Here is a 13735-nt window from a genome sequence, read left to right on the forward strand (position 1 = left end):
CTCAAAATGCATAGTAATTTTGATAGAATTAATAGTAAAATTAAATGAATTTGTTTTCTGCAAAAATCTATTGGTAAAGGTATTCAATTTAAACCAGCAATATAGTATTTTTTTTCCAATGGATTTTGTTTCAGTATAGGGTGTTGGGCGGCCTAGCCTCGTCAAGCTCGGCGATTACCGTATCTCGGTCAGCACAGATCGTTTAAAATTCAGTCAACTAGTCTGGTCTAGCTTGACTACTACACGGGTTAACCACAATCTGTTAAGTCGATAATCAGACTGCACTATCAACTTTTCAACAAATTGTAGGATACACTTTCAACAATTTAGCAAGTCTAGAGCTAATACTCAATTCCAACCAACCACTGTTGTCGTAGCGGTGATAAAAATGTAAAACATCTGTCAAACGTGACTCATATCAGAATTTTCGCTTTTTAAATTGGATATTTGCCTTGTATTTTGCGTTTTTGGTGATCAAAAAGCTTGTAAAATTGTGGTGGGCGTTGGCCAGATTTGGATTTTTCAGATATAATCCTATATAGGACCTAGATTATTTGATACTCTAGTAACCTCAAAAGTCCGTGCTCTGTCACCATGTTTCATTGTGATTAATCAACACTCAAAGGGGTAAAATATCAAATTTGGGGTGAATTTGAAAAAAGGGAACTTTGAGTGTAGAGCGCACTGCCTGTCTACTGGACGATTCTGAAGCCTGGCCAAGTGAGTGGTGTATTGTTATATGTTGATTGGATTGGATATTGGAAATAGCTCTAATGTTGGCCTATGGATCTAAGATTGGGTCCATCGCTAAAAATCGTCATTGGGACGGTACTAATGGATATTTTTGGTCGCTATTGAAAATTTAGTCGATTGCTGAATTTATGTAATTAGGGACGTTTAGGCCGACATTACATCCATTTCCCCTATAATGATACATTCAAACCATTGGCATTTGATATTTGAGATAAGACAGAGATAGGATGCGGAGAGCCCGCTTAGGGAAAGCGTAACTCATGTTATGGTTTCCATTTATTAAATAGTTCAGATAGGCTATAAATGACAGGTTCATAGTGAGACAATATACCATATGGTACACTCTAAAATGATCCTGAAACTAACACTTATTCATTGCACTTTAAGTCATAAAGTACTTTTATTTATTTTCGGTGGACATTGTCAAATTTTGATTTTTCATATATAATCCTAAAATGAACCTAGAATATTTAATAGTTTAACAACAGTCTAATAACACTCAATAGGTCGTATGAATAAAATCGTTTACTTTACTTTTCCCGTAAGAAAAGCACGGGAAATGTAAAGCCCAATGGGTAAAGTATGAAATTTAAGATGAATTTGAAACACAGGGAACTTGGAGTGTAGAGTGCACTGCCCTCCGGTTGATGCTGAAGTTTGGCCAAGTAAGTGCGTTAGGGTCTAATGATGTCTGAATGGATATTTTATTTTATACTCTCTATATTATATTTTTTGAATCAGTTTCAGGTTTTTGGGTTAACAGAGGCAGAATGCGGAGGGACCGCTTAAGGAAAGCATAATGTTCACACTTGAAGGTTTCAGAGCGGCTGAGCTATTCGGTGGTAGTTTAACCACAGACAAACAGACATAACACTCGCAAGTTGTTCATCGAACAAGCATTTAACGGTCAATTTAAAAGTATCGTAGTTGGTAGTACCGCCACCTGTGGCGCGCATAGTCAGTTCCCTTGCGTTTGACGTTTATACACTATCACCATCTGTTCAGCGTACTACCCACCACAGTGTACTCAACAGATGGCGGTAATGTTTTAGCGACGATGTTTTACAGTGAGAAATATTCAATGTGTTATGTCTGTTTGTCTGTGGTTTAACCTTCCTTTCAAAACCAATTTGGCTCTACACGAAACGAAAATCAATTATTTTATTCATGCGTTTCACTTATACATTTTTGCCAAAACATCAGCCTTATACCAACAATCAATACGAAACTAACGATTTTAAATTGGCTCACTACTTGACTAGCCTATTGGTCCCAAGTAAACGATTAACTTACCCCATTCTAGTCGAAGTTCTAGTACTACACAATGTTTGTTTTGATTCGCTATGAAAGTTTAAAAGGTAAAATGAGGGGTTAGTTAATTTTCCTATTTTTCGAGGGGTGAATCGATTAGCTTGGGAACAAGGGAGCACAAGAGCTGAGCCAAAAAGTTGAGCACGTTTCTTCGGGACCTAATAGTCTTAGAGTTACCTCTATTCTTATACATTCCATAAGACAAACCACATAGGTCCTATAAAGGGGCACCCACATTAGATCCGTTTGCGTTGCGTTGACGTAAATTTGGCAGTTGAACAATAGATTTAGCTGTCACTTTGCCGCAACGCGTCCGATCCGGATCTAATGTACGTGGGCCTTAAGAATGCATAAAAGGTATGTGTAACCGCTTATACATTTCATTTGACACATGATCTTCATTAACTTTTTGCAAGGCGTCTGCTTATTAGTTGACTTATACATTTTATGAATAATCACCAATAGAAATTTGCCAAAAGGTATAAGGAGATTTCTATCCGTGTAGAAATGTTTTAAACTTGTTCGGCATTATTCACATGTTGCAATCAGGGTGTCTTCCATTCATTTCGGCTAAAGGAATGTTTTGTGGAATTGTGAAGTGATAGAATATCATCACAGAACGTAAGGGGAAGTGCAAACAAATCGGCGAATCAAAAAGTGGTTCGTTTTTCTGCTCAACAAGCGACGCGTTGTGGTAGCGTTCCACACGGGCTTCTATGTGCACTCACACTATCATAGCATGCTGCCTGTCTTAACTGCAGGCAAAAGATGCCTTCTACCGCTAGATGCGCTAGTGTTCGCCAATGAAGAGTGGAGCCACTTCCTGATCCGAAGTTCCACTTCTGTTCTGTTATGAGGTTTGTGTTTGACACGTGAGACCTGCAAATTTAGCTTTGACAGAGTCTTAACGAGCGATTTCTTGATCGCCTCTTTGCGAAGAGAGGGTGAGCTTAATGAAAAATCGCCTATTGCGACTCTCATGCAGGCTTGCTGAAACTCCTCAAACTCACTGGAGGTTTTAAAACACGCTTGTCCTGTGAGTTTAGCCAGCTCTCACGTCGAGTGAGTGACGACAGGCATAAGGAAAAAGTAAAAAAAAAAAACTCTTCGAGAGAGAGAGGAAGAGTGAACTTCAGCGAGAGGATGATTTGACGTGAGGTGCGCTTTTCGAGACTCCGGATGACTTTTTTGTTCGACGCAAAAAGCTCAGAGTTCACCCAGAGTGAGAGTAAGAGCGTGTGATAGAAAACATGAACATCAATGGCAGCAAACCTAACTCTCATTGTATCCCCCTTCGCTCACAAGCTCTGAGGCTCAGTGAAATGATTTGGCAGTAGGCATTCTACTCCTCAGAAAAATGCTACGCTCGGCTCATTTCAAACTCGCGAGCGAGGCTCCATCAAGCCTGCTCGCATGTGTTGGCGGGTGATATGTGTCGGGCACGAGCAGTCTTGTAAGCGGTCACGGTAGTCGACACATTTTCTGTGATAATTGACTGCCTTTGCCTCCGACACTCGCAAAACAAGCTATCATAGTACAGTACCAAACTACAATGTCGTATGACAGGCTCTGTCGTACGACACTGTCGCCGAAGACTGTCACGAATGTATGTATTTTAGTTTTCCCATAATAAGAGCTGCTGATGGTGTGCTTGTGTGAATTCTGAAAATAGCAAGCAATGATGTCCTAGTAATAATATTTCTAATCAGAAATGGTTTGATTTACACCAAATTGAGGAATTACAACGAAATCACACATGTCATATGATAGCTATTTTGATAATTTTCTTTTAGCTCGAATGTTATTCTACCGCTCGTGTTGTGTGAGAGAGACGACGGTAGAGCATGAGTGTTCGAATACAAACAGACTGTCGCGCACGACATCGAAGCGAGTGTAGTAAAAAACGTCAACTGTTTCAACCCCTGGGCACGAGCTTCACAGTTTTTTCTTGTTGCTTGCACGGGCAGAATATTATCGTAGTATCTGGTTATTCCATAGTTTGGTTGAGCATTTCTTTGATCGGTTGCAATTCTAGAAAAGAGCTCGATATAAAGTAACTTAACAGAATTAAAAAGAAATGCCAAAATCTTCAGCTGTTCTGATTTCGGTAGAGTTGGTTGAGATCGGGTATAGTTTCTGAGCATGTTGTTTGTGGATTACCATTTTAAAATCAGATTAGCATACAGTAATAGTTTTATTGCTAGGGAACGTTCTTTCGGGATCGTCTTTTCTTCATTATTCATACTATATTAATCATGATCAGTCTTAGAAAATGTTATATGTTTAAGCCCAGTTCTAGATTAGTTTGTTATTAATATCTTTTGCAATGCAGCTCGCGAGAGGTTACAAAATATGGGTTCTCTTTTTCATCCACAATAGTTCGGTGGAGGTGGGGATCTGAGAGCTGAATAGAGGCAAATAAAATAGGGAACACAACACCATGACCCAAACAACTACCCAACGCATGCGGCTCACACTTAACTTATTTTATTTCTTTCTTCCTCTCATGTACCAATATTACCTGCCTGAGAACAAATGGGAACACGGCCAGATGTTCAATAGGAGGAAAAATAGCGATTTTAAACTGGCTCACTACTTGACTAGTCTATTGGTCCCAAGCAAACGATTAACGTACCCCATTCTAGTCGAAATTCTAGTACTACGCAATGTTTGTTTTGCTTCGCTATGAAAGTTTGACAGATAAAATGAGGGGTTATTGGTTTTTCCCAAGTCCCCGGCAAGGTGACAGATAATCTTAGTTTCACGTACCCACTTGCAAATAGTAGATGTCGCCACACAACGTAAACAAAGGGGCTGCCCTTCACCGCAGCAACGGTATTTCTCTATGGGAAGGCAACTTTTTGTTTCATCATGTGTGGATGTCAAACAACAAGCAAGAATAGTTTCTTTGTTGAAATTTCAAAAATGTATTCAGTTTGACACAATACATTATTTCGGACTTAACACCCCTGCGATTGCAGCGTCACGATGGTCGATTGAAACTTGGATGGATTCGTCAATTATTATAATAATTCATTTTTTTTAGAAACTTTCTTGCCCGAAGCACCGCCAACGGCTTTGAGCCTACCTGCGTAGCGAAAGAACCGTTTTCATTCATTAAACAGCATCAAACCCTCTTAGCATCAAACTATCAGTATAGTCTTTTCGCTCCGCACCGCTAAACCGGTATCATCCCATCTCATTCGCACGCACGACCGTTTCGTCCTCCCTCATCATCGATTCAAATATTTACCTATTTATATATACATAAACGGCAGACCGTTCTGTCAAACCGCCGTCTGACAGCAGCGCCGCAGCCGCAGAAGCGCATCGGGCATCGCAGTCAAACGAAGGTCGCCATTTTGCCTGTTGTAAAGTGAAGAGTTTTCCCAGCCAGAATCAGCTCGGCCCGACATTAGTGTGTCGTTCGATCGGAATTAACTGCATCTAAACGACGTCGCGACCGGCAAAAGTAGTTCCAATCGAAGCGTATCGATCCGTACTATCCGGGTGTAGTGTTTGCGAGGTGAATAGTGCTAGATTTATTGGGTTTTTCCGAGAATTGAAATATTCAACTCCGAAGGTGTGCGGAAAATTGAATTTTGCTAGCGCTGCTGCCGGGTGGCGCTCCGGAAGAGGGCTTCGTTTTTTTTTTTTTTTTACTTCACGAGCACATGCATATTATTGAGACTGAACAGTTTTTATTTGGTGTTGGTGAAATGACCGCAAGATTGATAGATTTTCGTTTGTTTTTCGGATTGTTCGCAGATTGGGGATTGTGACCGGTGAGAGAGGCTTATTAAATTTCGTTCAGTAAAATGGATATGTCAGGACCCCCGAGAGGTGGATTCCGCGGTCGCGGAGGATTTGGCGATCGCGGTCGTGGCGGATTTGGGGATCGAGGCCGGTGAGTACACGATGATAGTTTCCGTTTTGTTTTGCCTGTAGTAGTGTCGCGTAGTATTGGTGAAATGCGATGGTGTGGGTGATGCCGGTTGCGGTGGGTGTTTATGTAGTTGTGTTGTGATTTTGTTTAGACGAACTCCGGGGGGTGATTCACGAATGGCGACTAGAGTACTGAACCGACCAGTAGCAAAACTAACCATTGAGTGTATCCTCGAATGGAAAATAGTTTTTGAAAAAAATAGAATTTTTGTTTGCGAATAATGTATACTAGGGAATGTGTTGTATGTACATTCAGGATGATATTAATAGTAAATCACTACTAATGTTACAATTAGCAGTCATGCTTGTTGATTAAAGTATCCCAAAAGTCTATACACCCGCATAAACGCGAACCATAAATTGACCTTACCTAAAATGGTTAAAAATTGTTTATAATCCCTGCTAAACTTTAACTGAAATGGTTATGGAACTTTACATGAACGTTTAATGATAAAGTTTCAACCTTATGTATTATGGTTTTTTGGAACTGGACCTTACAAATAATGGGTTGTTAAGAACCATTACCGTTCCAAATTCTTGTTTTCTCCATACATTTTCGGAAAGAGAACTATATTAGAACCTTTTAGCTTATGGTTTGAGAACTTTAATGGTAATGGTTATGGTAGTCAGTAAGGTCCACGAATGGTTTTGTAACATCGATCAACTTTATGTGGAATATATCGCGAATTGGTTGCCTGTAATTTACTGATTACCAATTCACGATATATTCCACGTAAAGTTGAGCGATAGTACAAAACCATTAATGGACCTTACTGACTACCATAACCATTACCATTAATGTTCTGAAATCATAAGTAAAAACGTTCTTATATAGTTCTCTTTCTGAAAATGTATGGAGAAAACAAGAATTTGGAATGGTAATGGTTCTTAACAACCCATTATTTGTAAGGTCCAGTTCCAAAAAACCATAATACATAAGGTTGAAACTTTATCATTAAACGTTCATGTAAAGTTCCATAACCATTTCAGTTAAAGTTTAGCAGGGATTATAAACAATTTTTAACCATTTTAGGTAAGGTCAATTTATGGTTCGCGTTTATGCGGGCACTCAATAAAGATATGCGTGGATGATTCAAGCGTAAATGATTTGTTAGACGGTTTCCAGTATGAAGTTATTTTAAAACTAATGTTTCAAATGTTTTAATAACGTATTTATTAGTTTCAAGCATGCAAATTAAATGTTGCGGTATATTATCTAGTTTCAACTTCACATGATTTCTGATATGTTGGAGCCACAAATTATTTATAAAATGTAAAAATATCAAAACAGTTTTTAATTGAATGCGTACTCATCAATCGAACTAATTCAAGACAATAATTTGATAACAACACTTCTTCGCCGCCATTAGCTTATAATATATTTGAAGAAATTTGACAAGAAATTCCGTAACATTGATCAAAATTGTTAGCTCGTAGCCGTCGTCATTGAGGTTAAAAGTATTAAATGATTAGGATAAATAAACTATTTACATATGCACTACCAAATCAGAGTTAAATTTGTATAGTGATTGATGAGGTGTAATAAATTGATTTGTTCGGGTTTTGAAATATTGTAATTTGAAAAAGATTTCCGATGTTTGTAGGACCAAGTTTACTTTGTTAATAGATAAGTTATACTGTAGGGAAAAAAAATGTATTAGTGATAGTAAATTATTTACTTCGACTGGTTGAACCTTATAACCGTGGTTCTAGAACTAACATTCTTTAAAAGTCGTATCTGCTTTCATTTTTTTTTCGCATTTCTGTGATCACAACTAAGTACATTTTTCCATTTTATTCCTTGTTCAGACTACAGAGTGTTATAATTAACAACAACAAAAAACTGTCTTCAAGGCTTATAACATGTTATAACTCTGTAGTCTGAACATAGGATTAGTGCACATAATGTTAAATTAACAACCGGTTCGATTTGGCTCATTGATTTACTGAAGTTATTGTTGATGATTGATTTCTCGAGTATTTTTTCAAAAGGTCCTATGATACAAATGTATACAAATCGAGTTAATTGATGCAAACTATTGCTCTTCTAACATTGTATGTGTTACAGTCTTTGTCTTTGACCCATTTAAATTTTCTATCATTTATTTACGATAATCATAGGTGAAAAATTATCCAATGAACAGTTAAGAATGATGGGTGCTTGCTTGTTACTTCGGACATCACTTGTCTGCCTAGCATTAATTTTTCTAAAGGCGAGGCATGGAAAATCAATCTAAGATTATAAGTAGCAGGTACCAAGTCATTTTCCGGTGTTAGGTACTCTATTCTGAAGTCTGTGATAGGAAATCTAAATGATGTAGAACAAAACGTCCAATGTAACACTTATTAATTATGTAATTGAGAAAAAGTACGTTCCTGCTAAAAAATAATCTGTCGAACTTCAACTTAGCTTTTCTCAATAGGCCGGAAATGTTACATTGGTCCTTTTGAAAAAGTACTCGAATAGTGTCTTTTAGTTTACTTACCGCCATTATTTTCTGCTAAACCATTTCCAATTTCAGTTAAGTTTTTGAGACTTTCTATTTTCATTTTTAAAACAACAAAATCTTTTCCAGACCAAATCTAGATAGAGCTGGAATTAGGGCCTAACAGCTTTTGTAAACAATGACTTCTCTTGATGATTTCTAGAAATTCAAGACTCGCCCACGCAAACCAACATCCTCATCGGGTAGGGGAAGACTTCCCCTATCCCATGGTGAGGTTGGTCTGCGTGGACGTGCCTTGAATTCCTAGAAATCATCGATAGAAGTAATTGTTTACAAAAGCTGTTGCGCCCTAATTCCAGCTCTATCTAAAAATGTTAAACTTTACTATTTAAACATTGAAATCTAGAATGAAAGCAGATACCATTTAAGAATCTGGTGTGCTTTTTTAACGACATTTTAGCATTGGTATGTAAACCAATTGATTTGATCCTCACACCTAGCTTGAGCCAGATTTCTAGAAATCGCTGCAAATTAGTTGCATGCCATTGCACACAGTTCCACATTTTTTTTTTAATACACAAGCATGCATTCAGTACATTAGCGTCGAATCGGGTTAGCTAAAAGCATTTCTCCCCCTCCCCTTGAATCTCTCAATCTCACAGAGGCCGCGGAGGTCGTGGCGGTCCGATGATGGGTCGCATGATGGGTGGTCCACCGATGATGCGGGGACGTGGTGGCATGATGCGTGGCGGTCCACCCCGTGGTATGGGTGGCCCACCGAGAGGTGGTCCTCCGATGTCCCGAGGTGGCCCATACGGAGGTCGTCCACCGATGGGAGTCGGTGGTGCTCCACGCAGCAGCTATTCATCGTCCGTATCGAACGGGTCCGGTCCGCCGCCTTCGTCGACGACCGAAAATGGAAATGATCTCAAAACGGCAGATACCACTAGCGCAGCCAAAACGGTACCGACGACCAGCGGAAGCACACCGACTTCGACGTCGAGCTCGGCAGCACCGTCAACGGCACCGAAAACCGGTGCCTCAGCATCGTCACAGGTTCCTAGCTCAGATTCGGGCCGGGCAACACCTCCGCAACCGATCAAGACAGCCGATTCTAGTAGTCTTTCCCATCCCAGAGAATCGCAAGATTCTTCAATTCAATCGACAGGTAGCTCGTATTCTTCGTATTCCTCGCGAGGAATGGGATTCCGTGGTCGCGGAAGCTACCCACCACGTGGCACAGGACGCGGACGTGGTGGCTACGGAGGCGGTTACGATGGTCCTAGGCCATACCGTGGAGGAATGGGCGGTCGGGGCCGCGGCGGCTACGGTGGTCCAGGTGGTTACGGAGGTCCGCCCAGCTATAACAGTGGTTATAATAGTGGGCCTCCCCCGTCGTACGGTCAAATGGGCGGTTACCAGCACAGTGGGTATAACCCAGGTCCACCTCCACGACAGCAGTTCGACACCCGGCAACCTTCAAACACAACCACGGTGACACCGATCAAGCGCGGTGGAATGCCCGGAAGCGGTCCCCCCGGACCAAAACGAGGCCGTTATGATTCGGGGCCACCAAGTCGTTCCTTACCGCCGAAGAGCATGCCGCCACATCATAGTGCTCCGGCGCCCGTTTCGTCGTACAGTGCACCGCCCTCGATGGCTGGCCACGGAGGCTATCCGGAGCACAATCACCCGCCTGCCAGCATGGACCAGTACGGCACACATGGAACGGCCAGCACCGGTGGCTACGGCACGACCAGTGCATCCCAAAGTGGCTACGGCACCAACGGGTACGGTCAGAGCACATACGGAAGCGCGACGATGGCCTCGACGGGTTACGCGACTGGAACAGAATATGACACCAGTCATTACGATTACAGGTAGGTGAAGAGGAATGTTGTGTGTCTGTTCATTGTTATCGAAGTGCACCTTCTGTTGATTGTAGAATATAGGTAATGTTTGGTCTGCGAGCAATTTGTGGCTGGTAGTTTGTGAGTCCTACGTACATTACATGGGTGATGAAACAGTTGATTTCACTGATGGTTGTTTGAATCACTAACATTTCAAGCTGAACAATGCATTAGGTCCTAAGTAACATCGATCAATTATATTCAACAACTGTGGCCGTGAGAGGATGCAAAGAGAAAGGCGACGAACATAATCTGTCAATGTTACTTAGGACCTAATGTATTGTTCAGCTTGATTTCCATTAATGACAATTTTTCTGATAAGAAATGGTATTCCGTGAAGGTATGCGCAGCTATGTTTATGATTTTTGGGCTTTTACACTAGCATTTAAATTAATTAAGAAGGTCCTAACTAGCGCTACCTGGTGAGTGAATTATGAATGAAAATCTTTGAGATGGACAAGACCTAACTTATGGTCTTGTCCATCTCAACAACTTTACCGAAGACGGAAACCTTCTATCTAGTTCATATGTTATGTTAGGGCAAACAATGCAAATTGAATATCACACTAGCGCCGCCTGGAGAGATCAGTTTGAGCTAAACTCTTTACCATAAAATAGTTCTTGTTCATCTGAAAAACTTTGCCAAAGATAGGAACCTTCTCTCTAGTCAAGATGTTAAGTAAGGGCAAACAATTCACCTGATGTGTGAATTCTGAACTAAACTCATTACTTTAGGAAAGGCGCATAATCACAGGTGGGCTGGAACTCACAGTCCGCTAATGTTCTTGAGTTATTTGCCGTTAATGTTCATGAAAAGCTCACTATTTTGCCCTAAACGGTGCCAGAACAAACATACATTTCTGTTCGAAATGTCCCTCTCCAGTGGGGTGTTTCCTTCCTGCTGGAAATCAGCTGAGATGTTTCCAGTGCATAAGAAGGGATGCAACAGAAACATCGACAACTATCGTTGTGTGCCATATCTAAACTGTTCGAGTTGATCGTTATGGAACCATTAGTCTCTCACTTCAAGCAGCACTTGAGCGAAGACCAGCCTGGTTTCATGGCAGGGTGGTCGACTACTTCCAACCTTCTGTGTCTCACCTCGTACATTATGGAGAGTATGACAGACCATATGCAAACAGATGTCATCTACAGCCGACTTCGACTAGTTGAACCATCCTATAGCGATCGCCAAACTGGATAGGCTCGGTATAAACGGCAGTCTCATACGATGTCAGTTGGAAGTTGCAATCGACGACTGCCGATCTCCTTCGGGTATTCCGCAAGGTAGCCACCTCGGCCCGTTGATATTTCTTGTGTATTTCAACGATGTCAATTTCGTCCTCGACGGTCCACGACTGTCGTTCGCAGACGACATGAAAATCTATCTCCGAATCCGAGCCATCGCTGACTGCCACCTTCTCCAACTCCAACTCAACGCTTTTGCTAATTGGTGCCAACTGAACCGCATGGTTGTAAATCCAACAAAATGTTCAGTAATCACGTTCTCACGGAAGAAACATCCAATTACATTCAGTTATATCCTAGAAGGCGTTGACGTACATCGTGTGAATCACATTAAGGATCTAGGAGTCATCTTCGATTGTCAACTCACATACAGCCAGCATATCTCGTACGTGATCGACAAGGCATCCAGAAGGCTCGGCTTCATTTTCAGGATAGCTAAAGGTTTCACGGACATCTGCTGTTTGAAGTCGCTTTACTGCTCCCTCGTAGAGTCTATTCAATCGTAGAGTAGAGTCTATTCAACGACGATTCATCTGGTTTGCCCTTCGACGATTGCCTTGGAGGGATCCTCATCGCCTTCCAAGCTACGAAAGTCGGTGCCAGCCAGTATTCACCTGGATTCTTTGTGGAGTCGAAGAGATACGACAAGGGCCCTGTTTGTGGCAGACATTCAACAGGGCAGATCGATTGTCCTTCTATTCTACAACAAATCGACGTTAACGTTCAACCACGTGTGCTGAGGATACCTTTTCGTCGTACAAACTATAGTTCGTATGGTGCTATCAATGGGCTACAAAGGGTTTTCAATCGTGTTGCTTCCTTATTTGATTTCTACTTGGCACGCGAGACGCTGCGTTAGAGATTCCGTGATATGTTTTTAAGAATTGGGAATTAAGTTGGACTTCACGGCCTGTGCAGCTCGACTATATTGTATTTCCTAGTATTGCTTAATCCATCTTTAGCACTAAACCCAGTCTGTTGATGTAGAACCAAATAAATAAATAAATAGTATCACTAACCCTACTCATTATTTGTTATGTTTGCATCAACAGACTAGAAATAGTCCCAATGATGTGTTGTAAAAAAAGTACAGATTATACAGACTACACATACTACAGGCACGGGAGACCAGCGCAATGGAGGAAACGACTACGTCAGTGCAGCAGAGGACGGAACTGACCCAATTCCCACGCTGAGGGAAGTTAAGGATGCCATTCAGCAGCTCAAAAACAACAAAGCAACTGGTAAGGATGGTATCGCAGCCGAACTCATCAAGATGGGCCCAGAAAAGTTGGCCACCTGTCTGCACCGGATAGTAGTCAGGATCTGGGAAACAGAACAACTACCGGAGGAGTGGAAGGAGGGAGTAATCTACCCAATTAACAATAAAGGCGACCATTTTGAATGCTATCCCAGATCATCTTCCGTCGTCTATCACCAAAAATGACCGAGTTCGTGGGAAGTTATCAAGCCGGCTTCATCGACGGCCGATCGACAACGGACCAGATCTTCACCGTAAGGCAAATCCTCCAGAAATGCTGTGAATACCAGGTCCCAACGCATCATTTGTTCATCGACTTTAAGGCGGCATACGACAGTATCGACCGCACAGAGCTATGGAAAATCATGGACGAGAGCGGCTTTCCTGGTAAGCTGATCAGACTGATCAAAGCAACGATGGACGGTGTGCAAAACTGCGTAAGGGTTTCGGGTGAACTATCCAGTTCATTCGAATCTCACCGGGAACTGCGACAAGGTGACGGACTCTCATGCCTACTCTTCAACATCGCTCTAGAAGGTGTAATGCGGCGAGCCGGGTTCAACAGCCGGGGTACGATTTTCACGAAAACCGGTAAATTTGTGTGCTTTGCGGACGACATGGACATTATCGCAAAAACATTTGGAACGGTGTCCGAACTATACACCCTCCTGAAACACGAACCAGCAAAGGTCGGACTGGTGGTGAGTGCGTCAAAAACAAAGTACATGCTAGTAGGCGGAACCGAACATGACAGGATTCGTCTAGGAAGTAATGTTTCGAGGTAGTGGAGGAATTCGTTTACCTTGGATCCTTACTGACGGCTGACAACAATGTGAGTCGTGAAATACGATGGCGCATCA

General features: G+C 41.6%; 1 protein-coding gene across 3 annotated transcripts in view; it reads left to right on the forward strand.

Annotated features, from left to right (window-relative positions):
• The first annotated feature begins 5410 nt into the window (after window positions 1-5410).
• The window catches only part of LOC135698965 (RNA-binding protein FUS), a 40779-nt gene continuing 32454 nt past the window's right edge, over window positions 5411-13735 (forward strand). The window contains exons 1-3 of one of the 3 annotated variants that reach the window (XM_065219130.1): window positions 5411-5647; window positions 5833-5971; window positions 9119-10336. In XM_065219130.1, coding sequence (XP_065075202.1) covers window positions 5883-5971; window positions 9119-10336 — 1307 coding nt within the window. In that variant the 5' untranslated portion in view covers window positions 5411-5647; window positions 5833-5882. The remainder of the gene's footprint in view (window positions 5648-5832; window positions 5972-9118; window positions 10337-13735) is intronic. The other 2 variants (XM_065219128.1, XM_065219129.1) reach the window with 2 other exon arrangements.

This window comes from Ochlerotatus camptorhynchus, unplaced genomic scaffold (genome assembly GCF_037179485.1).
Source record: "Ochlerotatus camptorhynchus isolate MF236.1 unplaced genomic scaffold, CSIRO-AGI_Acam_v1.1 ptg000099l, whole genome shotgun sequence".
Lineage (NCBI taxonomy): Eukaryota > Metazoa > Arthropoda > Insecta > Diptera > Culicidae > Ochlerotatus > Ochlerotatus camptorhynchus.